This window comes from Aythya fuligula, chromosome 2, assembly GCF_009819795.1.
Source record: "Aythya fuligula isolate bAytFul2 chromosome 2, bAytFul2.pri, whole genome shotgun sequence".
Lineage (NCBI taxonomy): Eukaryota > Metazoa > Chordata > Aves > Anseriformes > Anatidae > Aythya > Aythya fuligula.
This window is the reverse complement of record NC_045560.1, coordinates 145061734-145087775: the sequence shown is the minus strand read 5'-3', so window position 1 is coordinate 145087775 and position 26042 is coordinate 145061734. Positions and strand designations below refer to the sequence as shown.

General features: G+C 39.1%; 1 protein-coding gene across 1 annotated transcript; it reads left to right on the top strand.

The window, feature by feature from the left end:
• On the top strand, positions 1 to 24801 carry RAD21 (RAD21 cohesin complex component). The gene is made up of 14 exons (XM_032181803.1): positions 1 to 146; positions 8389 to 8562; positions 10395 to 10524; positions 12752 to 12851; positions 13811 to 13917; positions 14844 to 15047; positions 15653 to 15778; positions 15976 to 16098; positions 17348 to 17571; positions 17883 to 18048; positions 18397 to 18548; positions 19944 to 20093; positions 20959 to 21042; positions 23253 to 24801. The coding sequence occupies exons 2-14, from the start codon at positions 8419 to 8421 to the stop codon at positions 23442 to 23444; spliced, it is 1902 nt and encodes a 633-aa protein (XP_032037694.1). The 5' UTR covers positions 1 to 146; positions 8389 to 8418; the 3' UTR covers positions 23445 to 24801.
• Positions 24802 to 26042: the final 1241 nt, after the last annotated feature.

Genomic DNA, 26042 nt, shown 5'->3' with positions numbered 1-26042 from the left:
GCGGCAGGAAGGGCCGCGGCCGCCATCTTGGTCGGCTGAGGGAGCGCCTCGCGGGGGAAGGGACGAGAGGAGGAGGAGGAGGAGGAGGAGGAGGAGGGAGCGGAGCGGGTTCGCAGCCCGGCCTCGCCAGCCTGCCCCCGACCCGGGTAAGGAGCAGCCGCTGAAGGAGCCGCGGCGGCTGCTCGGCCGTTGGGCAGCTTCGCTGAAGGGGTCGGGCCCTTCAGCTCCGCCTCTGCGGCCTGCCCGGCGCCCAGCACCGGGGGGCTGCCCGCTGCCAGGCCGGGGCACGCCGAGAGAAACCGTGGTTTGGTCCCGGTAACGGAGCGGCCCCGGCTTGTAAAGGGGGCGTCCGCGGGGTTGTTTCGTGCTCAGGGGGACGTGGGGAGGAGCAGAGTTTTGTCTCCCGGCCCTTTATTTGCGGGTGTAATGTAAGCTTTCGGTTGGGCAACGGCAGAGCGTGGAGTGTGCTCGTGGTTCTGCCTAATAACGTGTGAGCTGGCAGCTGGGGGTGTTGGCCGGCAAAAGGTCCCTTTAAAAAATGTTTGCTTTTCGGGAAAACGCAGGTCTTTCTTCAGTATCGCTGGCCGATCTTGCGTAAACCTTCCCGGTCTTCCCATGGTTTCTGCCTGATTCTGAATGAAAGGCTTTTGCGAAGTGTACAGCAAGGTGTTGTGTTTGTATCAGTAACAAAGGAAGTGGGGGTCACTGTGGTTCATTGGCACGGCACTGCTGAAATGAAAATGGCTTTCGCTTAAGTTTAGATCCGCGGCAAAAAAAAAAAAAAAAAAACTGTAAATTTATACAAGTTACCATTTAGGCCCCTATTGTGTGAATGTTTGCATTAAGTATACTGTTTCATTGACCTATTCCTCCGTAAAACGAGTTATGTCAAAAGTGTGGAAACATCAAAGCTTTCGTAGTTTTGGGCTTGAGTCTTATTTTTAAAAGGTTCATTTGTAAATATTTGACGTTCTGTGAAACTTGGCAACAGTGGCCGCAGCGATCTAAAATATCAAAAACTGCAGAGAAGGCGTTGGGGCGGGGGGGGGGGGGAATAAAAGGGAAGAGCAGAAAGTTAGTGAGACCTACAGTAAATTTAAATCACCACCCAAACTATTGTTTTCTTACTATCGGGGCTGCTGGTAGTGTACTTCTAGGGGTTTCCGACAGAAATGAGAATAGTTGTTCAGTTAACTTTTCCACTTTGAGGCAAAATGTTGCAGAGTATTTTCACATTCAGCTTTTTGGGTGAACAGCACAGAGGAATAACTGCTGGGGAGAAAAAAAAAAGAAGTCTGATAGATGTATTTCTAGCCTCTTAACTTTTGTACCCTTAAGGAGTGTGTTAGTACATGGTTTGTGGCAAATGCATCTCTGTTTTGACTTGGAACTGCAATTTCACAAAACAGTTCGGGATGGCTGAGATAAGACCTAAGAATAGTGAGATTATTTTTTCTACTGGACGAATGGATGTGCTGAATCTGGCTGCAACGGCAGGATACTTGCTGAGGTTTAGGTTTTGAAGTAGAGTTGGGGGGGGAGGGTGGCAGCGTGAGAGAAACCTTTTTCATGAGGTTTAATAATCTCAAACTATAGGGGTATTCTGAAAGATCTGCCCTTTGAATTAGTGGGATGCTGGTTCCAGCAGTGTGATGATGTAGAAGTGTAGTGTATTGTAACTGGAGAACACGGAATGCAGTTCCTGTAAATGAGAGGTGTGTTTTGAGCAGGTACAGACCTGGCAGTGCAACCTCGGCCATAGGATGTTAGAATAAGAGGTAATGGGAGAAATAAAGACATGCAGGCAAATAAAAAGCGCTGTGTATGCATTTATCAGTCAAGTCGGACTAGTTCAATTTTATCTTTTCAATAATTGATTTTGTAGACATAAGAAATTGAGGTGACTTGTCACTGAAGTTCATTAAAGCTGAAGGTGACACAAAGAAATCTATTAAATTATAGAAAAATTCAGCTTAAGAAGGATATTATAAAGGCGGTTGAAGAAAGGAGAGGAAATAATGTGATGCTGAAAACAGGCATGGAGCTGTAAGGAGTTGCTAGTGGAGTTTGTAAAGGCTGATCCTGTGATCGATTTTTTTTTTTTTAGTGGCATCAGGTGTTATGTGTGCTAATGAAAGTTGCTAGTGTAGTAAGACAGCACTGGTAGGTGTTCCTGCACTTGAGGAAGTTTTAGACAGAATTGCATGGTGACAGGCTATGAGGTGAAAACAAAGAACCCCATGTGCAGGGTCAGGGACCTGGGAATTAGTGAGTGCTACAGTTCATGACATTTTTATTGATTTGGGAACAGGTAGATAAAAACAGGTGAATAACTTGACATCCAGAAGGCTTTTGGGTCACTGGTGTGATGTGTGAGGGAGACACAAGTGTCACAGGGTGAGTCAAGTCGCACCTTGCTAGTGAAGGTGAGGAGGAATGGATGTCACAGTGTTGTGAGGCTTCATGGGGAGTGTGCTGTCCCGTGGGACTTCCAAGGTCCAGCTCTGACTGCTGCAGGTGCACAAGGTCAGCTTACTCTTCTCAAAGACTTGTTTAGCTTAGCAAAACTGGAACTGTGTGTGGGAACAACAGAGAAAAGGAGAAACTGAAGTGGAAGGATAGAATAAGGACAAAAGAATTAAAATGACTGGCTGATTTTAAACTTTAATATGGGAAGTATCTGCTTATCAGGGGATGAGCGTGGTTCTGAAATAACTTTATAACAGGAATAGGTGACAGCAGATTAAGACTTGACCTGTGAACTGGTGTGTGTATGCATAATGTTATAAATGAAGTCTCAACTCAATCTGAATTTAGTAATATTTATAGTAAACAGCAAGTACACTCAGTGCAAGTAAACAGCGCTGAGTGTACAGGGAGTCTATGCTCTACCAACATGTGCACACGAACATCAAATTTCTAAATATACAGAACATTGCTTTTACATACTAAACCCGAGTACACCTATACATATGTACAATCAGAAAAGGTATCAAATAATCCTTTAAGTTCCATGACTTAACAGTCTCCATTTTCCATTCCTTTTGAACAATATGTCTTGCTTTAAGTTGTCAAGCAACTCAGCCTTTGGGCCTTACGTATCTGTTCTTACTAAATGGAAGAAAAGCATATCCATCTCCTTTTCAAGGCCAATGAGGCCTGGGTCAAAAGGCACGTCCAGGTCACCAGGGGGCGTAACAGCAAAAGCCTTCGATGGCTGTAGCAGCAGAGGGGCCAATGGCGTAGCAGTCAGATCAGTAAAGGAGCCTGCAGCTCCCTCACTGTCTGGCAAACCAAATGTTTCTGACTGTGGTCCCATATGGTTCTTTAAGGCCTCAAAGATTGCTTGCCAGGTGCCAAGCAATCCCACTGCAATCGTGTCGTTTTTAGTTGCAGAGTCCCACACCTTGACCTCAATTTGGTCCCATATTTCAGGATCATAAACTAACTGATTGTTAATAAGGAGAATAAGCTGTAAGGTTACCAGGACAGTCTTTGTTTCGAAGTGTTATATATGGAGTGGTAATTCGTGTTGAGAAGATGGTTGATATTAATAAAGAAGGGGGAGATGTGGCAGTGTGGCCATGGGGGTCGGCAAGCCCCGTGGTTGATGATAACATCAGACTCTTAACGATGAGGCCATCAGGAATGTAAAAGAGCTTAGAGGGAACAAAGAAGGGTGATTCAGGAGACTCCATGCAGTCTCGGGTTGCTTGTTCTCCAGCCATTAAGGCACGGAAGTTTTTGGGTGTTTGCTGTTGCTGTTATTTGCAAAGTTGTTTGACCAATGACAAGTTGTTTTGAAAAGAACTGCTGTGGGGTGAAGGGTATAAGAGGGGAGCCTGCCCTCAAGATTAAAAAAAAAAAGGCAACACGATGAAGTTATGTCATCAATAAAGAAGTAGAAAGAAGGAATGAAAAGGAGCAGACTAGCAGAATGGAGACCAGGATGGGAACAGGCACATTGATTGCCTCATGAAGATGGGTTCGGCCAAACTCAGCAAACTGCTCAGAGAGGCTCGTACTGAAAGTCACTGGAAATGGGTGCACCGGAGCTCGGAACAAGCTCAAGCTGAGAGAAGCTGACCCGTGCACACAACTGCCCCTTGCTGGTAAGCAGTTGCGCATGGAGTCTCCTGAATCACCCTTCTTTGTTCCCTGTAAGCTCTTTTACATTCCTGATGGCCTCATCGTTAAGAGTCTGATGTTATCATCAACCACGGGGCTTGCCGACCCCCATGGCCACACTGCCACATCTTCCCTTTCTTTATTAATATCAACCATCTTCTTGACACCAATTACCACTCCATATATAACAATAACATGGCCTAGTAGGGTAGTAGATGTGGATTTCATGGGCTAGAGTGGAGGAATTCTCATCTCCTGAAATTTCTTTTAAAAGGTGGTTGCTTTAAATGAACTGTGGTCAGATTAAAACTTGCCACAGCTGAATATTGTATCTGTTGTCTGCAATGTTGTTGTCAGCTGTTGTTTCATAAAGCTTTCTGAATGTGTTGACAGGCAGTACTAAGGCCATGAGAGGTTGCTTTTCAGAGTGTATACACTTCTAACATGCAGAAGGATTTTAAAACTTCATATTTTTGAATTGATGGTTAAGAGAAAGTTTCATGGGTAGCATCTGCCCAGTTTTCTTGTTGTTTCTTTGGGAGGCTTAGTAACCAGATCCTCAGGAAGGAAAATGAAATACTATCAGTATTGTATTAGTGTCACTCTACATGTTTGGTTACTTTGTGTTATAAAATTGGTAATTTTTAATACTTCTGCAAAAAGAAAAATGATAAAAAATAAAACCATGCCATTCCTGGGCACATATATAGGCAGAGGAACACGAGGACAATAACAGCACATTGAAGCAAATTCAAAGTTAATTAAAATAAAGCTCTTAAAAGCACAATTGGGCAGGGTCGGGATTTGGTATCAGTTGGTCTTGTGCGAGCACGTACAGTTTTTTGCCTCATGTTTTCGAAGCTCTTCGAACAGGTTTGAAGGGCCTGGTTCACAACCAGTCAATCTCAAAAATTAGCAATTCGATTTTGCTGTATAAGCCTGTTAAGAACCATCAGCTACCCATTTGCTTTTGAGGGTTCTTATGGAGTTGCTTTTGCAGCCAAGGACATATGTTCCTTGTGCCTGCATGAGCACTCTGCCACTCCAAAACACTCTTTAGTTCCTTTAACATTCATCCCAGTCTTGAATTATGCCAGAAAATGTATTTCTCCTTTTATGCCCCTGCAACAGCGTACTCCCTATGAATAAATGATCAGGCAAAAACCCTGGAAGAAGGAAAGGGATTATCTGAAAAGAAAGAAGGAAAATGTCAAGAAAATAAGAGCAACCAACGGGGTCTGCTTTGTGCACTGGCCCAAGTAAAGTCCAGGTATTACTGTACAGCACATCTCTTGATGGAATTTGGAAGTGGCAGAGACTCCTGTTGTGACATAGGAAGCTGGTGCTTGGATGAACAGAAGCATTACCTGCTAACAATAGTTCAGATTAAAGCGCTTTAAATGATCTCTTGCCACAGTGTTGACTATCAGACTAGATTTCATTAATGGCTGAAGAGAAACAGACAACCTCTGTCAGAAGTCAGTTATGTTTGGTTCTCCTTTGCTACAAAAGTTTCTAAGTACCATCCACATGCAGTGTGCTCTTCTCACTAGGCTTGCAGATGACCATTCACAGTTTCTGTGGTGTAACAGTTTTCAGCCTCTATTCTTTGATTTAATTGCTGATGGAACAGATGTTTTGAAACCCATTTCCATGTGTGAGCTCCCTTCACAGGGAATATTTTGGCTTGGATTGGCACTTCTTTGGAAGACAAGTTATTAGTGATGTCTGCTTTTTTTTTTTTTTTTTTTTTTTTTTAAGTCAAAACAAACAAAAAAACCCTTAACGCTGATATAATCGGCCTTGTGATCCTGACATCTCAATTTTGGGAGGAAACTTGCTTCCTCTTAGATATCTCAGCCATTTGTTTTATGTTTGCATTATCCCTTTAAATCCTGGAAAGCAGTGGAAAGTTAGTTATTCCTTCTGAGTTGCCTGGATAGTATGTTCCACATTTAACGGGAAATCTTCACTATATTTTCAGGCTTACAGTTAACAATATGTTTGAAATCATGTGAAGCCCATGCTATGTATTTTAATGATTGTAAACATTAGTGAATGATCGTGCCAAACTCCACGAATCAAAGCACATTCTTTTGAAACTCTTGGAAGGTTTTAACAAAGTAATGCAAGTGGTTTTGTTCATCATGTGCTTGTCTTCCCTTGCTCATACTCTTCATGTTTCTGGGTCCCCTACAGGCCTGCTGCCACCAGGGCAGTGGAAGGTTGTGTTAGCAATTCCGCATACCAAAATGCTGTGCTGCAAAGTTAGGTGTCTGTGTATACACAAATACTGTGAGGCCTTTGAAAATGTGGGAAGGACTGAATTGTCTGGTAGCCTTTGGGACAGCGTGAAGCTTTTTAAAAACCTCTGGGGAAAAATACTTTTATTCATCAAGGAGATTTTCACTTTTTTTTTCTTTTGCTTCCTAGGAAAGCTTGCTCATTTCCAGCATTGTGCAGTGCTGCTCTTAGCTCTACACGTTTTCAGCACCATAAAAATGTTATTTTAATTTTTAATTTGCAGTTCTGTTATGACTTACACCTGTCTACTGAAGTCCTAACAGTAGTGTTAATGCTTGATACCTACTGTATTAGTTCAAACTGAACATGGCCTTTGTTTACATGGCCTTTGTTTTCTTTAAATCTTGTGTAGTGTGTCCATTCTGGGTTATGGCCAGAATCAGTGGCCAGCCTGTTGTTAGACCAACGGGTTTAAGAACTGTTTGGACAACAGAACAGATTCTGTATTTAATGCAGCAGAAATTTCAAAGCTTTGATCTTGTGTGTTGAACAGTACATGTGAGTGGGTGCAAGTATGGAGCATGGTAACACTACAAAGGTTATTTTTCCCTTTGCTTTGTTATCCATCAATATCCATTTATTACTTAACAACAACAAATTGTTGGCATTTACTTCTGGGGATTTTTCATTTGTTATCCATGTATGTAGACATTGGCTTCACTTCCATTGAGCCAACGATGTACTTTTTGTGAAGCTTACCCTATAAATATCTGCCACTCGTGGCCTTGAAACCTATTTACCATTGCAAGTTAATTGTAATGGTTTAGAAACTGGCTTCATGAGAATCTTTCTCTGGCTATCATGTTTACCAAGGCTTTGTGTTTCCCTGTGATCCCTATTTGCTTGCAAATTGTGTTGGCATGCACTTGGGAAACATGTTTTTTTAGGTTAGGAATTAATGCTCCCCGCCTTGGTTCTGCCTAGATTAAATTGCCCTGCTCATTGCAGCGGTGTGCTTCTGGCAGTGTTTCTGTGGGCACAGAGGAGGAGGCAAAAACTGCAATGCACTTGTTGCATCTCTCCTGTTCTGTCTCATTTCTTTTTCCCTGGTTATGGATGTTACTGGAGAAAAAGCTGCACGTGGGCAATCTTCTACCTCTTTAAATTACACATCTCCAACTTGTAGTTGAACTGAATCGCGTGCTTACCTCGTGCATGGCATTGGCTTTTTTAGATTGTAAGACAGTGTGGTGTCCTGCTTCCCTGGGGCTTTCTGTGTTGGCATCATTACCAGCAGTAAGAGGGTAGTCAGGTAGCTACTAGCCAAAGGAAGTTTGGCTTGGTAGTGGAGGAGGAAGAAGGAAGTGAAATCTTCAGGAAGTTTGGGACAATGCAGTCAGTTTTCTCGTAAGTTTAATCAACGCTTGGATAAAATATATGGAGTGTTACAAAGAGGATTCTGAAACAGAGCAGTCTGCTTGGAAGTGAGGAGAGTTGTACTTTCTCTTTAATAAAACATGGAGCCGTCCAAAAAGTTTACAGCTATGTATTTTAAAATGCTTAATGGTTTACTGAAACCGTGCTGAATATTTAATGGTATAGCATAGTAGTAGCTACTGGAAAAGCTAGAGCAGACAGAAATGGAAGTGGTAGAAGACCACTGTGGGAGGGAAAAGAGAGGTGTGTATGTTTACATTATGACAGCTTAGTATCATCAACTTTGCTTAATATACTTAAAGGGTTTTTGCCTCGTGGGATGGTAAACAATTTAAAGTTATGTAAATGGTTTTAATCTGTAAAAGGAGCATTGGTTGGTCACTGATCTTCCTGCTTCATATTTCGTAATAAATGTATATATAACGTGCCCACCACCTCTAAGTGTTGGCTTCTTTAAATATCTTATACCAATAGTTTGATCTAAATGATTGAGAAGCAGATATAAGGAGTGTGTTTACAAGGATGTTACCCATCAATAATTCTCTAAATATATATGTATGTTTGCCTTTCTGTTTACAGGTTTGCACTTTGTTATAGACATCTGGGACCATGTTCTATGCCCACTTCGTCCTCAGCAAGCGTGGGCCACTGGCCAAAATATGGCTGGCCGCCCACTGGGATAAAAAGCTAACCAAAGCCCACGTTTTTGAATGTAACCTGGAGAGCAGCGTGGAGAGTATCATTTCACCAAAGGTATCTGTTTTACACTGATGTAATGTTATCTTGTACTGAAAAGAAATTGTGTATGCCTCAGTAGTTACTACTTGGGTTGCTTGGTGCTGATGTTTTAAAGGGTGAAAAGGTCTGTTCAGGCTGTTTGATTCAAGAAAGTATTTTGCTGTCAATTTTCTAATAACAGTATCACGCAATTTATAATAAAAAAAAAATGGTTTGCTTTATTTAAATAGAGGACTTGTATCTTGATGTATCACGCATCATTTAGAAGCAAATGTTTGGAAGAGAAAAAGCCTGGGCTTTCCTACAAAGTAACTTCTAAAGTCGTTACGATGATGGGCTTTCAGAGGTGATGTTGTTACTGGAAGCTGTAGAAATAATACTTAAAATTGTTTATGTTTGTGACTTAGGTAAAAGCGGGTTTCTTCTTAGCCACAGCAAAAAGAACCAAAGAATCACAGTAGCTTGTAATGTTACTGATGGTGTGAATATAGTTTTCCATGCAATAGAAATACCATGTTGTAGTGTAAAAGCCTTGCTTTTGAAGCTTTTAGTTTCTTGCTTGGTTTTATAGAAAGCAAACAGGGACAAAACTGAAAGAATATAAAACTTGTACATGGTTATTGTGAAACAAGGGGAAAATTTGAGGAACTTAGTGGAGGAAAAAAAACACACATTATGACCACCACTTATAAAACTGAAGCTTCTTATTCAAGAGCTAGTGGACTGATTTCATTGTAAACTTTGTCATTTAGCAGATGTTTGAATATCGTATAAGAAAAGCCACTATGTTAAAAAGAAATGACTTATTTTTATCTTTTATTTGGTTGAAACCAATACAGCGTTTCAATAGTGTTGCTATGGATTTTGGAAGAACTGCTGTTTGTAAGCAAAGTATGTATAATACAATCATAGATATGCTTACTGTTCCAGAACTGGGTGATTTCCTTCAGTGTCACCTCTGGAAGGATTTAGAGAGAAGATAATGTTCATGGACTCACTAATGAGCTGCAGGGTACTTGTAGAGAAAGGAGGAACTGCTAGGCACTCTTTCATGTATTTAATTCTCTGTAAGATGTTTGTCAGTTACCTGAAATACGACACATCATGCGTCATTTTGAATTCTCAAAGCTTAAGGTTAGACCCTGTATGGTTTAATCTTTGTAGGAGCTAATTATTCCATATATTCTTCAACATAAGTCTCATGCTCTTTTGGAATAAAATATTTGAGTCCTTCCCTGGAAATTGTTTTTATTGGTTTTCTGTTCCCACAGTTAGTGAAGTACTCAATTACATAGCAAAGCAGTGAGGCTAAAGAGGAGGGGAATGGAAGCTTATTTTAATGTGACAGTGCCTGTTTATGAATACCCTGTATCTTCTGCTGTTCTTTTATGCTTTCCTTAACAGAGGGATGGATGATAGAGAGGTAGCAAGATACTGGTTTTAACTAGACTTTTTGCTTAACCAAATCATAATTTCTGGCTGTCCTTTTTTATTATTTTTTAATTCAATTAAAATAACAAAGGTGTCAGGAAAGGATGTGGTAAAATGAATTTTGTCTTGTCATCTTTTTTTTTTTCCTAGTAGACATAGCAGTGTTTATAAAATTCCTTGAGTGAAATTCCTATTAATTTACTAATGTTTTTCCATCTCCTCCGCAAGTTATCCATAAAGTATCATCTAAAACTGCAGAGTTTGCATTCTTTCTTTGTTTAGAGTTTTCTACTGTTTTTTATACGTGTTTTGGATATTTGATGTTACTGCAAAACTCGTATGAAGCTGACTGAAACTTGATGGGAGGAAAAAAGTAAGGCTTCATCTAACTCACTGGTTGTACACTGTGCTTTTAGGTGAAGATGGCACTTCGAACCTCAGGACATCTCTTACTAGGCGTTGTTAGGATCTACCACAGGAAAGCAAAATATCTTCTTGCAGACTGTAATGAGGCCTTCATTAAGATTAAGATGGCTTTTCGTCCAGGTACCTGTCTTAAGTTCTATAACAACATGTATTAAGCAGATACAGAATTCTACTGTCTTGTCTTTATAAATTTATGCAGTTCTTCTATTTAGGGTAATTACAGTAGAAGCTATTTTCGTTAGTGTGAACTTCAGGCTGGCTATGTGACTGAGTTGTGTGCTGAAAAATCTCTTGATTAAATTCTGAACCAAAGCTTTTCACGTTAGGGCTGATTCAGTAAAATCATCTCAAATATGACTTTCTGTTGTTGGTATATGGTGCTAAATGGGAATATACTGTATGGCTTTTACCTTCTGTCACAAGTCTGAAAAATGCCAGTTGTATTTGCATGTATTGAATAGAAGGGAGCTTTTTTTTCCGTAGGGAGAAAGATTGTCTTGCTGTGAGGTACAAAAGAAAATGGAAATAGGCTGTATGTTTTTCTGACTCTTCAGCATTTTAGTTTTTGGAAGAAGTGTGAACTGCAGCGGAACAAAGGTATTTTCACTTTTGTAGGTGCAATACATAGCTTTTCCCCCTATTGTTAAGTTCTTACAATAAAGATGGAGGGGAGCTGTATTAATACTGAAAATGACAGTCTGTCCAACAAGGAATTTCTTGGGTTATACACACAGTTGATAGTTTTTAGTTGATAGATCCTTATCCTGGGAAACATTTTCTGCAGATGGATCGTAGCTGTTGCTTTGACACTGCAGGATACTCACAGCTGCTTAATCACCTCTTTAGTTTTGTGTGAGTGTAATAGATTGTAGAGCTGAACTTCAGGAAGCCTCTTATAAAAGGCAGCTTTTTAAAGCCAATGCACCAATAAATTTGAGAATAATTAATGCATATAATGTTTTTATCTTCGTTTCCCAATCTGGGTATAACGTTCCTATTTTTGTTTCTTGATCTTCACATTGTGATCAAGGTTTTAAACTTCCTAGTTTTCAGCTTTTTAAACTGTTTAGTTTTCAGCAGTAGATTTCTGAAAGCTGCCAATTTTTGGTGATGTCAAAAATTCATATACTTTCACAAGGTAATTTTTTTCCCAGTTTTCCTGCTCCCACCAGAGTGCTTGCAGAAGGTGAAGGACCTTAAAATGAGACTTAGAAAAAGCAGCATGCTGGCCTGAAGCAAGTTGAGGCACTTGTAAACTGAGAACAGATACTACATTTGTGGCTTGGGCACTGTCTTGTTTATGTCTGCTCTGAGGATCGTTTACATATTTTGTTTTAAGCAGCTAGCAGGTAAAAAGACTGGATAGCTTTGAAAGGAGGACTAAGCTTCTTCATTCCTAGCCAAGGACCAACATGAGTAAAATGCAGACTTGTGCTTGTTCGTGGTCTCTCTGGGCAGTGGTTCTTTGATTATCCATTGCAGAGGAAAGCACAGCAGGCAGTGCTTCTGAAGTATCAGTACCTCAGAACGGCCTGTGTTGTGTGGGTCAGGAGGCAGAACATAAAGCTCAGATCTCCTGCAAGTTACAGCAGGAACTGAACTTGCATTTCCTGTGTACTTTCGAGTGTCCTGACCTTTAAGCTTTTGAATAAAACAGGTACCTGGCACTGTTTTTGTGTGATAGCTAATCTGATAGTCATACTCTGAGGATGCCCATTGAATAACAGATTAAGTGTTTCAGGAGGATTTAAATATATATGTATATATATGTGGTTTAGATAATCGAGGTATTTTAAATGCTGAAGTGGAAGATTTGGATGTGTGGCCCAAGTACAGTCAGTACTGTGCTGGGACTTGAGGGCTTGGTTGAGCTGGCTAAATGAGCAGAAGCTGTGTAGTGATTGTGTTGCTGGTGCTGTACCCAAACCAAAATATAGGACTAACTAGCTCATCTGGAGCATCTTGATAAAATTATTTCCTAGCAGGTACCTGCACTGCTGGATGCCTGTACAGTGATGTGATGACATAAAATGCCTGTAGTAGCCACATGGCTCAGCATTGTGCCACACAAACATTATTTAGTGAGTGAAGGCTTGTTGTTCTTGCAGGGTTATACGATGCTGTACAGTGGCTTAAGAGGTAGGTATTTCGATTTTAGGCTGAATTCCCGATACTGACATTATCTAAGGTTTCTTCATAGATATCTAGCATCAGGTCAACACAACAATTTAAAGACAACAAGTTTATGCAGATAGAGTAATGCTGAAGGTACAGCTTCAGTGGAAGCACAGGGAAAAATGCTATCCTTTAGGAATGGGAACTCATGTCTGAGTGTTCTTCTCTGCAGGGGTTGTCGATTTGCCTGAGGAAAACAGAGAGGCTGCTTACAATGCTATTACCTTACCTGAGGAATTTCATGATTTTGATCAACCACTTCCTGACCTGGAGTAAGTTGATGATTTTTTTTCTTTTTTTATGCAAATGCTGTTTGGTTTTATGTGACAAGGATCTGGTTTTAAACAGCAGCGTCATTGCCACGTTACATAAAGAGAAAAGGGCAGCAGATAACTTCTGAGGCTTTTAAATACACCAAGCAAGTATGCAGTCATCTTTGTAGGGATTTTAAGTTCATAGTAGCCTGTGATGTTAACCAAAGTTAAAACTGTTATTATCATAACTTTTGGAAAAACTCTGGTTTCTTTATTTTGTGTTTTTCTTCTTTAACTGACATTACATTTACTTCCTCAAATTAGACAAGATTAGTTTTACGGAAATGTCCTAGTCAAGCTCATGTAGTGGCATTTTCTTAAAACTTCCTAACGCTGAGTTGCCTGTAAACATGCTGATGATATGCAGCTTTAATGGTTCTTAACTTGTAAGAAGTTGATGTTACCATTTTGGGGATTATTCATAAGGAAATCTGTGGGATCCAGTTTGCTTTAATCAGTGCTCCGTTTAGTTTATACTTGTTTGGATTATGTACTAATTTTTAACTGCAAAAAAAAAAAAATGCTTTTCTAAGAAATGTACTTTAACACACTGCTAAGAAATTAACTTGGTACTAGTTATGCTTTTAGATAAATTGTATTAATAGCTTTTGGAGTTGAAAGAGGGGAGAGGCTGTTCTTACCAAATTGGCCTTTAAGTTAGTGACCCAGCATAACAAGGAGTAAGAGAGGTTATTGATATGTTTTCTAGAAGCTAACGCAATTTGAATTTTAGATTTTAACCTTTAATAGTCTTACTGTTACAAGTACTGCTTACTATTCAGTGTTCACCGTCAACTTTTTCATTAACTTACTATATATATAGTGTACTATTTAGGAATTAATGTCACATTTATCTAAGGCTTTATCTGTTACTTCTTCTTATGGAGATTTTAATAATTGCCTTCTGTTTGTTTAAGTGATATTGATGTGGCCCAGCAGTTCAGTTTGAACCAGAGTAGAGTGGAAGAAATTACCATGAGAGAAGAAGTAGGCAACATCAGTATCCTCCAGGATAATGACTTCGGTAAAATCTTGTGTTATGTTGTTACTAAGTTAATTTTGATAACTGTGAAGCTATAATCTTGTGCTTCTGGAATGGAATTCCCATTATTAAGTACTAAAAACAAATTCAGTCAAATGTGGTGTGTTTCCATATATTTAATTCTTATATTGTTGAGTTTTTCCAGGAAGTCTGTCTTCTAGTATTCAGCAAGCTTCTAGCTGCCCATATAAAGCCGAAGAACATTCAGTCAGGTGAATTAGTGAAATACGGTATCAATATTACTTCTTAAAATATGGTATGAATAATCAGCTGCCACTTCAGTTTTAGGCATATTTTCAGTACTGTTACGAGATTTCTAAAGTTGGAGCAGTTAGTGATGATTGGTTTACTGCTGCTTCCAGTATCTGTTCAAGGACAGTGTTCTAAGATCTGAATCAAAGCCTGAAAGCAGTTGTTTGAATATCCAAAGATAAATAATTTCCAAAGTATAATATCTATAATTTAGAAATCTTACTGGAAATGTAATCTAGGTATTGATTAGGTTGTTGATTTTGTTATTGGTCCAGTCTCTGCACATGCAGCCCAACCTTGAGGCATAAAATGTAACTTTTTTAGAGTAGTCTGTGGTTACAGGATCTTGCTAAAATCAGTTTCAAGTAGGTTATAATAAAAATGATTTAAGGAGCAGAGAGAGTTATTTTTTGTAATTGGACAGTATATTTGCTGTAGTATTGCTGGGCATTATTTCTTCTGTTTTGTCATTAACTCTGCAATCAATAACTATGAAAAGATTTGTTTCAATAGAGGTATTTGTAATTCATGAAAAATTGCAAGATTAAAACAATAAAGAAGTTTGGTCTTGCAATCGGGTCTTTCTTGATTGATGAGCTAGGTCTCTCACATACTGGTTCATTTGCATTTATAGAGATGAAATCATATTCTTCCAGGTGACTTTGGGATGGATGATCGTGAGATGATGAGAGAAGGTAGTGCATTTGAGGATGACATGCTAGTGAGCACCAGTGCTTCCAATCTCCTGCTGGAACCTGAACAGAGCACCAGTCACCTTAATGAGAAAGCTAATCACCTGGAATATGAAGACCAATACAAAGATGATAATTTTGGAGAAGGAAATGATGGTGGAATATTGGGTATGTTTGAGAAATTAACTTTTTTCCTCTCCTACGTTATGCCTTAATAATTAGTTCTTGGGGAGGAGATGGGAAGGGGCTGTTTCCTTTGTAGCTGAGACACCTCTCTAGGTTGTGCATTCAGGAGTGGAATTCTGTTTTTTTGAGTGCTACAGCAGCATTGATGTGTACCATATTAAGTGCTGCTTATTTTTAAATGAAGTAAAACTAAATCATCCGGAGCTTTTCCTTTGTGTACATAACGTTCTTTAGAGAAAAATCAATGTGCAATTCTGCTGCTTGTTTGACCCCTCGTGGGGTTTCATTAATACATTGCGACTTTTATTGAATGTTTCTTTTTGAAGTACTAAGAAACCTAGCAAGATGCAAACATGTGGCAAATGTTATTGTAATAAAGGTTATGTGTATGCTCAAAACTTGAGCTGAAATGCATCTTGGAAAAATTTGCCTGATGGCTTTCATGTCAGCATTGAAAGTATAGGCTTCACTAACTTTTGCACAGTCTTTATCTATCTTGTCATAAATTTCTGTACTTCATAAACTTGCTTGTACAGATTTCATGAATTTGTAGATGCAAAATTAATGTTTTCATATTATCTTTTCAGATGATAAACTTCTCAGTAATAATGATGGTGGCATTTTTGATGATCCACCTGCACTCTCAGAAAGTGGAGTAATGATGCCAGAGCAACCTCCCCATGATGATATGGATGATGATGACAATGTCTCAAGTGAGTGTGATCTAGGACTAGGTCTAGAATTACTTGTTATTAATTAATTTGTTTAAGAATCTAATTACTTTGGAGCACATTGAACTGAAAAGTATGAAATGTGGTTGTCTACTTTAAGGTGTGGAGGAGGGGATGGGAATGGTAGCAGAGTTTGTTCGTTCCGATGTACAGTGCATGATACTTGTTCTTATTGGCAGTGGGTGGACCAGATAGCCCAGATTCAGTAGACCCAGTAGAGCCATTACCAACTATGACTGATCAGACAACGCTCGTTCCCAATGAAGAGGAAGCTTTTGCTCTGGAGCCTATTGACATTACTGGTGAGTAAACTGGGAATATTTTACTTGGGTCAAAAGAGGCTACCTTAGATTGATGGATGGAGATGAATGTCTAGTGCTTCTACTGACTGCTTCAGCTGAGAGAAAAACCAAGGACTTGGCTGCTGAATTCCTTTTATTCTAATGTGGCCTTCCAGTGCTTTCCAAAAGGGTAACTAGCTTCTATAGTCTTGGGCAGTACTGGTTTGTAGGTTTTGCAGCTAAAATGAATAGCAGCATGGTTCTGTAGCTTTTAAGCAAAGTGTGTGTTAAAATACAATGAATTGGAGTAGACCTCCTCATGTCTTCAATTCTAATGCAGTGCCTGTAGTGCAGCAGCGATCTCAGTGTAGTGTTTTTGGTGGCCAAGTGTGCCTGTTCATACTGTGAATGTTGCCTGTAGAATGAGTGTTACTTCTTAGTAATTCATGACTTCTGTGAAGTGCTGAATCCAGCAGGTAAGTCTTTGTATTGAAGTTGTAAATAAAGATGAGGAATTTCACTAATGCAAGGCACTGTATTCTAACTTGTACTGTATTTGGCTCAATAGAAACAGTTCCCTGCTTTATTTAAAAAGAAAAAGATCTAGAAAAAAATGTAGTTTGTCCTGTATTTTCAGACTCAACTCCAGGCTCTGATTTACTGCTTGGCCAGTTAGAAAGCCCTAACACTGCCCTCTGGTGGCAAGCTAGCAACAGAGGTCCTAGCTGATCAGGTGGGACCAGCAAAGACAGCGTTTGCCAGAGCTTCAGGGTCTGCTGCAGAGGGCCAGGCTGTTAACAGTTTACAGTAAAGTCATTCTAGAGCAGGATGAGAGGCACAGGTAAGATAACAACCCATGTTAACATTACTGAGGTTAAGATAGGGCTTAAGGGAAAAAAAATTGATGTGGTACTTTGACTTTTTGGCCAGAGGGACCTTACATCTCAGGTTTGCTCATGAAGAACATCAGCCTAATGAGCAAGCCATGAGGGAGGGAGGCATACACAGCTGAGGATATTGATGATGCTTAGGGAGATTCAGTTGGACTGTGAGTGTACACAGAAGAATTTGTAGGCTGTGGGACAGCATTCATAGTGTTTGGCCTTTGATAGTGCTTGAAGGCTTTCATTCCTTCCATTGTTAACATGGCCTTATTCTGGAGGCTGATTTGTGCATGGGCAAGGAAGACCTATAGAGACCCCATAAGATTCCTACTACAGTGTGATATCTGGTTGAGCTAACCTTCATTAATTTCTAAAAATCTCAACAGTCAAGGAAACCAAAGCAAAGAGGAAGAGAAAGCTGATTGTGGACAGTGTGAAAGAACTGGACAGCAAGACCATTCGAGCGCAATTAAGTGACTACTCCGATATTGTTACTACTTTGGACTTGGCACCTCCTACAAAGAAACTGATGATGTGGAAAGAAACTGGAGGAGTTGAAAAGCTTTTCTCTCTGCCTGCACAGCCTTTGTGGAATAACAGGCTACTGAAGGTAATGTCTTTGTACAGGTTTATTTCTAAATGGGCTTCGTTCAGATTTGTGCCTCAGATAGTAAACATCACTATTTGAATAGCAATATAGTGATAGGAGTATTCATAAGTACTGGTGTTTAGTGTTGTTTTTAATCATTTTAATTAAATATTTATCAGTTATGGAAATGAATGAACATTTGATCTTTTTTTTTAATGTTGCTCTTGGAGAGGAGCTTAAAAATGGGAAGGGAAGATGACCTATGATTATTTGATCTGTATTACGAGGACACTGAGCTACAATAGTGAATAATATAACCTTTTCCATTATAGCTCTTTACTCGCTGTCTGACACCCCTGGTACCAGAAGACTTAAGAAAGAGGAGGAAAGGTGGCGAAGCTGACAACCTTGATGAGTTCCTTAAAGACTTTGAAAACCCAGAGGTTCCCAGAGAGGAGCAGCAACAGCAGCAGCAACAACAGCAGCGAGAAGTCATTGGTTTGTTTCTTGTCCAGGATGCTCTGCTTTCCCTCAGAGCTTTTGTTTTCCTCTGTGCTTTATATTAAGTCACCAAAGATAATGAAGCAAAGGACTTTGTTTGCTTAGCTTTCTATACGGTCCCTGACTTAAAATAGCTTTTTGTCTAGAAACAGAAGACCAGAAATTTGTTTTGATCCAGTGGATTAAATAGGTATTGTATTGGTTTGTATGCACATCTGCACCGTAAGTCACTGCAGAAACTATGCAAACTGTTAGAGTGCTTCATTCTAAATAACAGATTGGACTTTGAAATGTAATTTCAAACTTTGCTGACATATCTAAAACTGGTTTTATTATGGAATATAGATGAACCTATTCTGGAAGAACCAAGTCGTTTGCAAGAATCAATGATGGAAGGCAGCAGAACCAACCTAGATGAATCTGTCATGCCACCACCACCACCTCAGACTGGTGTTAAACGCAAACTGCAGCAAGTGGAACCAGAACCAGTGATACCTGTGAGTAAGATTTTTCTTATATACTCTAGAAGTGGGAGGTGTCTTTGAGCAGGAAGTGATGTATATTTGAGGTAGTCTTTGTCGTGCTGAGATAAGCTGGAATAGCAGATTCTTTTTATGTGGGTAGTCTGTATGGTGTTTTTCTTAAATGATTAAGCGTTTCCCTGAAGTCAAGTAGGATAGGGATGTGTCATTGTTCCATCCAAAAGAAGTCATCAAGGAGAAAATTATATAAAGATCTCTTGTTGTGGCAAGTGTATATGAACAGCTTTCACTATCAGAAAGGATAGTGCAAGCTGTGTAAGTGGACCACTGGGACTGCCCTTCAGAAAAGAAGGGTTTAAGGGTTCAAACAAAAACTCTGAAAGGCTTTTTTTGATGGGTTATTGGTGGACGCGGAAACTATTTCATATCTTCCCCTTCTGTAAAAGATGTGATACAGTGTGAAATGAAACCATATTTGTCAAGGGGGAGAGGAACAATGGTAAATGAAGGTGTATTCTTTCTGAATACTAATCTGGTGAGAAAGAACAGTCCTGGATTGTGCAGTCTTTCTCATATTTGTACAATTTTTTTATCCAATGTGGTGTTTCATGAGTAATGGGTTCCTGTTGAATGAAACTACTAAATGCTGAATTGCCTTACAAAAAGGGAGAGACGCTGGATGAAATTTGCACCAGTTGCTTGTACTTTGTGCTGACGTAAACAATGTGTGTTGGAAAATCTTGGATTGTGCCAGCCAGATGGAGCTGTAAAAATACCTGCAGTATGATGCTCAAATTAAAGTTATTTTGACCTAATTTGGGGTATGCATATACCCCAGTTTCTGGTGCAGAAATAACTTTACAGGCAAACATTTAACTGTGTATAGTTGGGGGGGGGGGGGTGGAGGGAAGGGAGAATACTGTATATTTTTCATTAGAAAGGACTATATAAACCTTTTAAAACCATTTTTCTGGATTTTCCTGTTGATAAAAATATCTTTTAAGAATGAAAATCTAGCATCAGAATCACTCAATATATTCAGAAACTTCTCAAAGTGCCTACTAATATATATATCCTTCCTGCTTATATTGCAAAGGAAGGTATTTTGACACTCTGAATATGTCATGTTCCAGTAAGTGTGTTCACGTAGCACTGCATCTGGTTATGTGGGGTTTTAAAGCTGCACGTGCCGATCCAAGAAATAAGATTGGTAGCTTGGGTGATTAACTAAAAGGTGTTGCTGGAAAGTCTTTTCCCTCGTAAAGTAGTAATACTATAATTTTGGTTTGAGTAGAACCTAGAGGATTACAGGTACGGGGGGAGCAAAACAAAAAAGTAGCATCAGTATTCTATGGTAAAAGCATCAATAAGCTGATGGTCTGTGCTCACCTGTACTGTGTATTCTTAAAGCATCCACCATCACAACAGTTGGAAATACCACCTGTAGAAATGCCTCCAGAGGAGCCCCAAAACATCTGCCAGCTAATACCAGAGCTGGAACTTCTGCCAGAAAAAGAGAAGGAGAAGGAAAAGGAGAAGGAGGAGGAAGAAGAAGAGGAGGTAAGATCTGAGCTCTTTAAAAGCAAGCTATGCAGAAAGGGTTTGTGTGTTCTCTGGCACTGTTTTGACTTTGAATTTAGTAGATTCATAAGAACTAAATCTTTACTCCTTACTTGGGAAGTGATAAACTTTGGAAATAGAGATTTTTAAAGTTGCTGCATCACCACTTCACAAGTCACATATGCGTTCACCTTAAAACTAGAGGGTGCTTCATTTCTCAGGTATAGTTTGATTAAACTACCCTTTATAGTTTTGATGCCTTACACAAGAAGTTTTGAACTCCTGTGTTTTCATCTTACTTAACTAGTTCATTCCACCTTTACAATTTATTTTTTTCCAATATCTAATTAAGTTGTTTCTTAGCCACTTAGCCACAATATTTAGTATTTTGTGGATATCAAAACAAACTTTATTTACATTTTTATTTACACCGAAAATACACAATAGTAAATTAGCTTTTTAAGAAGTGATTTACACGGTGAAATGAGAGCTGTGTTTATTGTTTACAAAATAAAAGCATTGATATTATGCTCAATGCTAACAGTCCTAGAGTAGACTGATATTTTCAGCCATCGTGACTGAACAACTTTGTTTTACTACTTGACAGCATAACAGTCTGAGGTATAACCATAGTGGCATGCAACCTTTACTAAGATCCATTAGCTTGTGTGTGTCTTCCTCTGCACCCCATTTCCTACCTCTCCTAGCTGTATCCTGTGAATCAGGTTGTCTAAACCTGGCTAAATCATGTCTGTCATGATGAAAAAACTGAAGTGATATTTAGAAATATCTAGATATCTCTTTTGTAACTCAGTGGATGAGATCTTCTGGTGTTTTTGTAAATGTGAGTTTTGGCTGCTTGCAGGAAGAAGATGGCACAGGGGGTGATCAGGATCAAGAAGAACGGAGATGGAATAAGAGGACTCAACAAATGCTTCATGGGCTTCAGGTACACATAATTTACTTTCTGTTAAGGTAGCTTTTGAGTGTGCACACTGATGCTTTCAACCAGAGTTAAAAGAGCTTTATTGTCAGGAGATGTTAGACTTAAAATAAGTGTTTTCTTAGGGAAGGAAAAAATAGTTTAATTGAATAAATCATAATATAATTGCCACTCTTTTCCAAGGAATATTTGAAGCAAAACTTTTCACTTAGGAAGTATTTTCCAGACACACTTTGTGGGCAAGTAAGATTCCCAGAAATGCGAACTCTAAAATAATGGAGTTTGGTTGTGTTCTTGTAATGAAACCATCGGGCCACTGACTTTGCATTCTATAAGACTAGGCAAAACATCACTGAGGTCTGGGGATAAAACTATTTCACAGGATGTTTGCTCCTGGATAGGCTGGTTTGAAAACTTCTCTGTGCTATGATAAGCTGAATCTGCAACAACTGTGGGAATATGTCCTTGGCTGAAGTACAGCATTACTTTTCAGCATGTGGCCTCAGACTGCCAGTGTTAGTCTCCACAGATAATCTTCTGTAGAACGGATTCTTGCTTGCTGAAACTAAAGGGCTTTTTTTCTGATAAGAAATTTGAAAACCTGTAGTATATCCTTAAACTTAAGTGCAAACTTGCCTCTACTTACATATAGAGGTCTATAGTCTCTTCAGTCTGGTTTGTGGTTTCTACCCCATTCTCCCCCTTAATTGTTTTGGCAAATCTTGAGAAGGGTCAATCCCATGTCTCTAAGATCAAGCAAAAGCTTTAAAATTGTGGAACACTAATATGTTAAATTGAAGGCTAATGTGAATGAAGTCAGTCCGTTCTTTTGCATGTCTTCAAGAGTTCTGCCAGTGTTAAGGTTGTTTTAAAGTGTTCATGTGGGTTAACCCCAGTAGGCACCACACAGTCACTCCCTCCTTCCTCTCAGTAGGATGGGGGACAATATTGAAAACTTAAAAGTGAGAAAACTCGTGGGTTGATGTAAAAACAGTGTAATAAATGGAGCATAACTGTGCACACTGGCACTGCAGAATAAGGAATTCATTCACTACTTCCCATCAGCCAGCAGATGTTTAGCCGTTTTCCAGGAAAGTAACACTAACTCTGAAGACATGTCCTATGCACCCTCCCATTCCTATTATCCCCCAGCTTTTATTGCTGAGCACAACATCATATGGTATGGAATATCCCTTGGAGCAAGTGGGGTCAGCTGTTTTGTCTGGGTCCCTTCCCAGCTTCTTTTTCATTGCTCAGCCTACTCACTGGTGCGACAGCACAAGAAACAGAGATGGCCTTGGTGCTGTGCAAGCACTGCTCAGCAACAGCTAAAACATTGGTGTGTTATCAACAGGGTTTGGATCACAAATTCAAAACATGACACCAGATGAGCTGCTAAGAAGAAAATTAATTCTGCCCAGCTAAAACCAGTGTGACTGTCACTTAGAAATTATTTTTAAATTGTACAGATGTTTAGTTGGTAATGTTGCCTGATGTGTTCTTTTTCTGTTTCATCATGGATTTTCTGAAAAGAGCTTCAGAATTCTCTTTGGGCCATGTCTGTCTTTTTGATTCTTTCTTCCATGTGCCCAAAAAGGATCAGACTTGGATAACAGAAACATTAAATCTGTAATGAGATTCAAAGTTAAGATCTGTTTAATATAAAGTAATTTGGTTTGGCCAGCCTAATATCTTTTCATCTCGTAGATATTCCAGAGCAGACGGTTCTGTTTTAAATTGAAGACGTCAGTAGTTGCTCTAGCCAGCAAACAGATGTATTTTCCTGATTTTTTTTTTTTTTTTTTTAATATTCTGGCCAAGACTGAAAAAACATAAGCAACTTTTGGGTACTTAGTTTCAGACAAACAAGATTTTTAGAAATAAACAGGCTTTCACCTTGGGAAAATTATGCCTCGTTAAAGAACCTGAGCTCTTGATTTTTTAAATAAATAATGATTATTTTTGGAGTTTCTGGAATATGTAACTTAACTTGGACAAACCTCAGGATCAATTTTTTCATACATTCCTGGGAAACCTACTTGGTTCCATTTAGATAAGACCCATGCAGAATTTTTATGGGCGTGTTATAATGTCCCCATCCAGTGTTGAGTCCTTCCCAGTCTTTCACAGTGTCTTGGGGGTGACAGACTTGCCAGTTGATGTTCATGTGTGCATGTAACTTTTTAACTTGTGGTATTGATGTTTGTGTTTTTCAGAGAGCTCTTGCTAAGACTGGAGCAGAATCTATCAGTTTGCTTGAGCTGTGCAGGAATACGAATAGAAAACAAGCAGCTGCAAAATTCTACAGTTTCCTGGTACTTAAAAAACAGCAAGCTATAGAGCTGACACAGGAGGAGCCTTACAGTGACATCATCGCAACACCTGGTCCCAGATTTCACATTATTTGAATGGTTAGATACAGCAGACCTAGTGTTTGTTTCACTAGCGTGTATGTGTATTGCCCCATCTGTAGGGCCCACAAGACCATTGCAGAAAAACTTAGATTTTATTGTCTGTATAAAGTCCTTGGTTTTCTTTTTGGGTTACTTTGGTTTTTGTATTTTAAATCTACCACTTAAAATTTTAGTGAAACTGCTGGGGTGGGTGGCTTGAGTTCCAGCTGCAGGAACCAGACAGCTCAAGGACCCAGGTGAAGATTGTTCTAACAGCGCAGAGCAGATGTGTGCAATATTGGTGCATGTAATGTTGAGTATCAATGAAAATGTCTTACTATAATTTGACTAGTTGATTCAATGGTGATATTTTTAACCTGTACAAGTAAACCTGAATGGCCAACCTATTGTCTGATTGAAAACTTTGCCAAACTCGTCCAAAATGTTCAGTCTGCTTCTCATAGTAGTGTTTTTTCCCCTTCCCTAGATCTTTGTGCATACCGTGGGTCTCTTACAGCTGCCAATATGAAAGGTAGTGCCTGATATGTCAGCTTGCTTTGTCACTGCATTTTTGCAGTCAGATTTTTGTAGCCCTTGATGCTAAGGGGAAACGGGTGTCTGTGGAAAGCACTTCCTGTGAGTGATACTATTACATACATGAAAGGACAGAACATGTGTTAAGCATTTTAGATGAAACATTCCTTTTCACTTATCACCTCATTACGGTCCACTACTGATAATGGCTAATTACTGTTAATAAGTATCGAATAAAAACTCTACTCATTTCATTTAAACCTTTTAAGATATCAAAATGCTTTAGGTTTGTTAGACCTGTATATAAACTCCAGACTTTTTAAAACAGACTTCTAGATTGTAAATTATCTGATTTTTATTAAGCAGGCATATGAAGATAAGAATAAAGAAGTTGAACAGATTGCCTTTGTAAAGATGCTAAATTCAGATACCACCTGTACTGAAAGGGCAACAAACTTGAATATACAGTATGAACGGGCACAGTTCCACTTAATTGTGTAGCGTATTAATGACTCTTTGGATATATTTATGGTTTTAGTATCAATTTTTCCAATAATGCACACTCCTGTGTTGAAAACATTTTATCAGTTTTTGCAAAAACAAGTCCCATTTGATTTTAACTATCAAGAATGAAGCTTTACTGTTAGACCAGGTAGTACCAGAAATTATGTGAATATGTTGATTATGGAAACCTGTCTTAACTTTTTTTTAGGGCAAAATTATTCACACTGAAGGTTCTGGTTTTAATGTTGGCACTTTTGTGATATAATTTTGGGACTGAAATTTCAGTGTATACTCAAGTGTAAAATTATGTGAATGTTTAAAAAAAAAAATCTGAGATGACATGATGACCATGTTTTAATAACCCTTGAAAAAGTTAATTGTATAAAGTTACTGCAGCTTTATTTTCAACATGATGTGCCTGTAAAACCATGATTTTCCCCTTTGTAAAAAGAGACATTGTAGATAACTTGAATGTTTAATTATAGAAAAGGTCATTAGTTTCTTGTTACACATTTTTAGTCTGTTTTTGTTGCTTTTCAAGGTTAATATTCTTGAAAATAGTTGATGCTGTTATGTATAACTTTTCTAATAAAAGTTGTGTTATAAGCTGTTATGTATTAGCTCCGTATCTTCTTTGAACACCTTTTATTCATGTAATAGGGACCTAGTATTTACAGGTTGCTTATTTGAGTATTAAAAGTGGAAGTGTAATGATTTAGCTGTTTGAGAGATTTAAAGCCTGACTGTGTAAATAGATTTCTTGCCATTAGGAAGGAAGATTTACTTTAGCGGCCATACTGTGGTTTTGTTGAAGCATTCTATGCTAGGAATGTCTGTGTGGAAAATTAGAGGAGACTGTCTATAAAGTGATTCATCTCCATGCCAGTCCCTTCTGAATGCCAGAACATATCCAGCTTTAATTCTTTTAGCTCTGCTGTTTTCTTGCTTCTAGAATTGCCTCTTTGGATATGCCAGTGTTTTCTGCTCCTCATAGATCCAGACACTTGGATCCAAGTGTGTAGAAGCAGTGGGTATCCTATGGAGTCACTTAAGTTACCTGCAGAGCTCGTACAGAGCCCAGTGTAATGAATTCTGTTTGACACATGCTGTCTTTGGAAATTGAAGAACCAGCCTGGATCCAATAACTTAATCTGGGCTCCACACAGAAGTGACTGTGCTACTCTGGAGTTTGAGCTACCTGTGGAAACAGCTCAGCTGTTTTTGTTTGTGCTGCAAGACTTTGAGGCTGGCCTGTGCTGAGCTAGGTTGTGTGTGTGTGCACGTGTGTGCAGCTCATCTGCACTGGACAGTGAGGAGTTGGTTTTTCATTTCTTTCGTTAAAGCTCTCTGTAAGGAAAGAAGTATGGGAACACATTGTAAACAGATCAGAGAATCATAGAATGGCTCAGGTTGGAAGGGACCTTAAAGACCATCTAGTTCCAAACCCCTGCCATAGGCAGGGATGCCACCCACTAGATCAGGTTGCTCAGGGACATTCAGACCAGTGAAAGATAACTTTTCTGGGTCTTAAATCTTATATAGATGGATCTAGGACACTTATCACCAGTGTTGCTT